The 6,543-nt window shown below is 36.1% G+C and overlaps 1 protein-coding gene across 7 annotated transcripts in view; it reads right to left on the reverse strand.

The window, feature by feature from the left end:
- LOC106881557 (CDK5 and ABL1 enzyme substrate 1) overlaps window positions 1–6,543 on the reverse strand; it is a 75,991-nt gene that overhangs the window by 57,673 nt on the left and 11,775 nt on the right. For 4 of the 7 annotated variants that reach the window (XM_052972503.1, XM_014931998.2, XM_052972505.1 and 1 more), the window contains exon 2: window positions 1,365–1,418. The exons of the other annotated variants lie outside the window; for them this stretch is intronic. In XM_052972503.1, the coding sequence (XP_052828463.1) occupies window positions 1,365–1,418 (54 nt within the window). The remainder of the gene's footprint in view (window positions 1–1,364; window positions 1,419–6,543) is intronic. 7 annotated transcript variants of the gene reach the window in all.

Genomic DNA, 6,543 nt, shown 5'->3' on the forward strand with positions numbered 1-6,543 from the left:
GAGAGAGAGAGAGAGAGAGAGAGAGAGAGAGAGAGAGAGAGAGAGAGAGAGCCAATTGCATTTTGAATGTAATATAGTGAAGGTGCATGGCTCAGTGGTTAGAATGTTGGGCTCACAAACATGAGGTTGTGAGTGCAATTCCCGGACTGGGCTGTGTGCTGTGTTCTTGAGCAAGGCACTTTATTTCATGTTGTTCCAGTTCATTCAGCCATAGAAATGAGTTGCAGAGTTCCTGGTGCTAAGCTGCATCAGCCTTTGTCTTTCCCCTGGATAACAACGCTGGCATGGAGAGGGGGAGGCTGGTATGCATGGGTGGTTGCTGGTCTTCCATAAACAACCTTGGCTGGACTTCTGCCTCGGTGGGAAACTTTCTAAGTGCAATCCAATGGTCATTCCTGACTGAGAGGAGTTTTTATCCTTTAAAAGTGAAACTACCAGGGCATGTATGAAATGGCAATTTTAGCATGCTACATGGAGAATAGTACTGAGTAGAATTGCAAATTCCACAGGGGTTCACTTTGCCTTTCATCCTTTTGGGGAGGGGTTCCATGTAATCAACTTACCCCAACCTCAGAAATTGCAGGCCTTCGAGGACACATTGGAAAAGAAAAAAAAAAAAAAGGACACATTGGATAATGTAATTCTATATTCGTTAATGTCTGTCTAAAAAAGGGGACAGTTACTTTTTGACGATATCTGCTAAGCAGAAACAGGTTAAAGAATATCAACAACTATTGTTAGTAATAGTAACTACCACACTATACACTAAATGATGTAGATATCGAAAAAAAAAAAAACTGACTGAAAAAAACATGGGCTGGTCTATAACAGGAATATCTTTGATAATAGGTCTGGTGGATCAGGGCTGACTCGGGGTTAAACAATAATAACAACTGTTATGTAAAACTGAAGTAGATTGGGCTGTGTGGTAATGTGCGCATGTGTTTTGGCACAAGTATTTATGCATTTGCATATATATATTTATATATATATATCTGTCTGCATGCACATGTGAATGTATGTGTGCACATGTGTATGTATGTGTGCACATGTACTGCCTGCATGTATTTCTCTGTATATGTGCATTTTTATATGCATTCATGCACATGTAAGCTTCCTCTATGCTGACGTAATGTAAAAAAAAAAAATTCTCTCATATGTTGAGTTAAAATATTAACTAATCATTAGACTAGTCAAATAAATTGTTCTATTAAATATAACATGGCATGATAAGATCTTGGTTGTGCTGAGTATAGCAGAGTAGAGTAGGGGGTATAGAGGCAAGCAGAGCAGGTTAGAGAGATTTGTGGGGAGGTTTTTCTGTTTAGTTCACCATTCTTATGCTTAAATGTTATAGAGCATACCTCATTCTATGTTGAAAATGGCTCTGTAGAACCTTAGTAGGTGCGGAATATTTTCTGAAAACAAATAGGTGATAGGGTTTAGTGAAACAGTAACTACTTGCAGGTGTCAGAGAGGTAGTTCTCTCAGAACAGTAATTAGGTTGGGGGGAGCCTGTGTAGAGATGGAAGGGGGACTATTAGAATTAGCTGAAAATAGATTTCAAACACAATTAAACAAAATACAACAAATAAAAATAGAATAACAAAAAATGCAAATGGTTATTTTTTTTTTCTTAATAAATCATGCATAACATTGAGAATTAACTTAGCATACATTTGAGTACACAATACAGAACAGCATACAGAATACAGAGTTTAGAAAAGGATACAGTATAGAGTTTATAAAAGAGTAGAACAGAATTCAGAGTTTAGAAAAGAGTACAGAGTCTAGTACAGAATGCAGAGTACAAGATTAGATCAGAATACAGAGTACAGTGTTTAGGACAGAACACAAAGTTTAGTACAGCATACAGAGTACATAATACAGAGTTAAATATAGACTACAGCATACAGAGTTTAGAATAGATTACAGGGTTTAGTACAAAATAGAGAGTTTATAAAACAAAATAGAGTTTACAGATACAGTACATAATTTACTACATAAAACAGAGAGTGTGCAAGGTAAAGATGTAGAGTAGATGTCAGACAGAGAGATATCACACTTGATTTGACTAGAGAACACAATATTGTGTACAGAGTTGTAGTGAGCAGGTATTGTGTTATCTAGGTATATAGACAAAGTGTGTAGATGTTGATTGGATATGTGTGTGTGTGTGTGTGTGTGTGTGTGTGTGTATTGATCTCTGACAGTGAGCAGAATTGGACAAGACAGATAGTCACAGAGAGCAAATGTTGATTGGATAGACAAACACCATGTATAGATGTTGATTAGACACAAAGCCAACTGTGTGCAGATGTTGACTGGATATATAGACACAGTGTTTAGATGTTAAATGAGTATACAGATGCAGTGTATAGATGTTAACTAGATAGACAGATACATTGTGTAGATGACTATATAGCTAGGTACAGGCTACAAATGCCACCTGTATAGAAACTAAAAATTAAAAAAGAATTAGTTTTAGTTATTTAAAAAGTTATCAATTATTAATTTAATTCTGCATGCAATGTTATAGACTGGGATAACGATTTACCTTGTTGCCAAAATTAAGGGCTTACATTAAAAGTAAGGTCTGAATTGTCTTCACTTACTACCAAAAGTAAAAATTTAAGTTACCTCTTTTTACTGCTCAAAGTTAGGAGCCTGATAAAGAATTACCATTATTTCATCTGCTCAAAGAGTAATGAGATGAGATTTTTAAAAAAATGGTTATGTAGCAACATTTAGTTTTCTGATTGATGTTGGATCACTGAATATGCCCAACAACAAGCAATGTAAGTAGTCTTGGATTAGTCAGGAATTCATAGTGCAGCAGTTTGTTTGGTCCTCATCAAAAACCTCATCACCTACGCTGTTTATTGAAGCTGCATTTCAGCAGGTTTGCAGGTTTTGCTAGCTGTTTAATTGGTTCTTCAGGTCTAAGTAATTGTACAAATGGAGATAGAAATAAAGAAATGTGAATTACAGTGACAATTGGTTAGAAGAAATGGATGTTTGAGTTAAACCCATTCTCTGACAAACGTTCACAGCCAAAACATCGAACAGAAATTAAATAAGACAACCATAACAAGCCAACTAGAGGATATACAGCTTATACACAGTTGTAGCAAGTAGGTCTTGTGTTTTCTAGATATAGACACAGTATGGTTGAATATATATATATATATATATATATATATATATACACACACACCCAGAACCATGCTAATAGCTTAAGAGTGAAATTTAGGATGTCTCGGTTTTCTGTGAATTGATTTTGATAGTGTGCTGGTTTGCACACAATGACAACACCATTCTTATGTTTTCATCATTCTGTGTAATGTCCTTCCTTTTTTATTTCAGATTCTTCAGTTTTGGGGTGAACCCCACTAATAGCTTTTGAATGAAAATATCCCATCTAGACCTTTATTTTTAAAAATGAAGGGTAATGATACATATTAAGCATACATTGAGTATATATTTAACAGAGAACCATAATAATATTGTAATATTTATTGACATAATGAATTATTTAGTCACATGAGCGCCATTTCGATGGATAACTTCAAAAACCCTATTAGTCATGGAATCTGTCAATTCCTTAATAGTGGCAGATTGGACTGCCTCTGCTGCAGCTTTGATGGTTGCCCATAAGACAGGTTTTGACATAAATTAGCATCCATCAGCATAAACATCTTGTTTAATGATGTCACCATCCTGGTAATGTGCACTTGGAAAGAGGTATCATCACTCATGTCAATACCCAGGTCCGTCACTGATGTGGTTGGGAAGCAAGGTTCTCACCACACAGCCACTCCTGCACCTATATATATACATTTTATTACTGTCATTACTTTAATACATATATATTTTTTCATGAGTGTTAACATTAACACCACTATCCTCTTTCCCGACTTTCTTACTGCCACCTTCCCATTTCCATGCCTTCTCACACAATTCAATTACACCACTACACCAACTTCCCACACCTATACTATCCCACACAGTCACACTCAATAACTGCACACTTTACATAATTACACACATTCCCCTGCAAGAAAAAACACATGCACACACCTTCCCCTTACACTACTTTCAATACCTGGATACACTCTTTGTGTGTACTCCTTCCTTGCTCCTTTCCTACCTCTCCTATAGAACCACCTTCCCACCTGGCTCCTAACCCTAACCCTAATCCTTTTTTTCTTCCTCCTTTAGTCTTTATCTTTTTCTCTCAATCATTCTTCTGATGAAGGACCAATATCTGAAACATGTCACTGTTTACTTTCTTTTTAAATGTTAAACCAATACAACTTTTAACCAACCTTGTCCTTCCCGTGTTGTTTTCTTTTGTGTTCATTACTTTCCTAATATTTGCATGTGTGTGTGCATAGGCAAGTGTACAGGTGTTGCCTGGTCAGATAGAGCAAAACAATAAACTCTGTTTTCAACACATGAAGGCTGGACACCAATATATTGCTGATGCTATATTATCAACCATCCCCAAACCACAACTCAGAGACTTAACTTTTAGATCAAATGGTCACTGCTACTCTTAGTCTTAGGTCTGTCACAGGCCTATAGGCTCATTAGGCTGGAGTACATTCATGGCATATAACAGTATAAATTCTCTCCTGAACAGAATGACAGACCATTTCAGGGAGTGGACTGGAGCAATGTAAAAATGAAGTGTTATCCTCAAGAACACAACAAGCTACCCAGTCAGGGAATCAAAACTATGGTTGTCAGTCCATGATGATGATGATGATGAGGATGATAATGGTTTCAAATTTTGGCACAAGACTTGTAAGTTCAGGGGAAGGAGTAAGTCAATTACATTGACCCCCAGAGCTCAATTGGTGTTTATTTTATTGACCTGAAAAGGGATGAAAGGCAAAGTTGACCTGAGTGGAATTTGAACTCAGAATGTTAAGTTGGATGAAATGTTTACCAATGCAGGTATAATAATTACAGAGGGGATCTCCTGGTCACAGACAGTCTACAGAGAATTTACAAACCATTACACTAAGCTGTAATAACGACCATGATGATGACGATAATAATAAGGTTGACTGCACTTTTCCAACAATCCAGAGAAAGCACTTAGGAAAATAAAAACGAATATACAAATACATATGTGTGTGTATGCGTGTGTTCGTGTGTGTGTGTGTGTGTGTGTGTGTATAAACAATCTGATTGAAAAGATATACATTATATACACAATGTATACGGGTGTGTGCGTGTATTTATAAATATATATATATATATATATATATATATAATGTATTTATTTATATAAATTGAAAAGAGCAAGTTGTATCAAAAGACAAGCAAGAGTGAACAAAACACCTGTATTTAATGTTAAGTGAAGCTTTCTCTGTGTATATGAGAAAAAAAAAGGGGGAAATAAAACATAAAAAAGTTATAATCTAGATATCAGCTGGTGTAAATAATAAAATGGAGTATAATGTATATTTGAGCATACTATTGTACAGAGTAATATAGTTCAATGTACATAAGTGTGGGAATGAAATTCGCTTAGGGGGTGCCAACCCAACTTTTCAGGAGGATATTCAAAGCGTATTCATTGCCTACCAAAAATTTTAGAGGGTCCACTTGCACCCCATGCACCCAGTTCCTGAGCCCATGTCAATGTAATACATACAATACAGAGTAATGAAAGATATAGTATGTTACAGTATAATCAGTATAACACAATATAGTATAGTTTAGTAATGCACTACAACATGATATATAGTGTAATACAATACGGTACTTATAGTATAGTATAATACCTGCCACAAAGTCCAGTCTTTGTTGCAGTATAGGGGCTAGTGTGCCTCAATGACTCTGAGAGCTGTACCTGTAGAGCACAAACTCCAGATAGGCCCTCTATGCTGGACAAGTCAAAGGATAGAGGTCAGGCTAATATGAATCACCTCTTCCCAGAGGTTAAAAAGTAAGTTTACATAGGGTCAAAATATAGGTTTGCAAAGGGCCAATATGTAGGTTTACACAGGGCCAAGATGTAGGTTTGCATAGGGCCAAGGCGTAGGTTTGCATAGGGCCAAGATATAGGTTTCCATAGGGCCAATCGCCTATGCTTCATAGGGAACAAAGGGCTGAAGTGAATAACAATATAATGCAGTACACTACAATATAGCAAAATATAAATACAATAGTTTAATGTAGTAAAATACGGTATGCTATATACAGTACGGTACAACATGATATAGTACATTTATAATATAGTGTTTGGAATATAGAACAGCTGTTTTGAAGCCCTAACTGTTAGGGCAACATGACCCACTATAAAAGTAGGAGGTAACCGTCACTCTTTTTCTGGTAAGGTTCAGCCCATACTGGGTACATTGGGCATCTTCTGTCAAACTGTGTCTAAAGTTGCACAACAGTGGCATGGTGGTGGAGAAGGAGAGAGTGAGGGATAGAGAGGTGGTGGCAGCTATGGGATATATATATGTATATATATATATATATATATATATATATATATATATATATATATATATATATATATAT

Source organism: Octopus bimaculoides, chromosome 13 (assembly GCF_001194135.2).
Source record: "Octopus bimaculoides isolate UCB-OBI-ISO-001 chromosome 13, ASM119413v2, whole genome shotgun sequence".
In the NCBI taxonomy this organism is placed as follows: domain Eukaryota; kingdom Metazoa; phylum Mollusca; class Cephalopoda; order Octopoda; family Octopodidae; genus Octopus; species Octopus bimaculoides.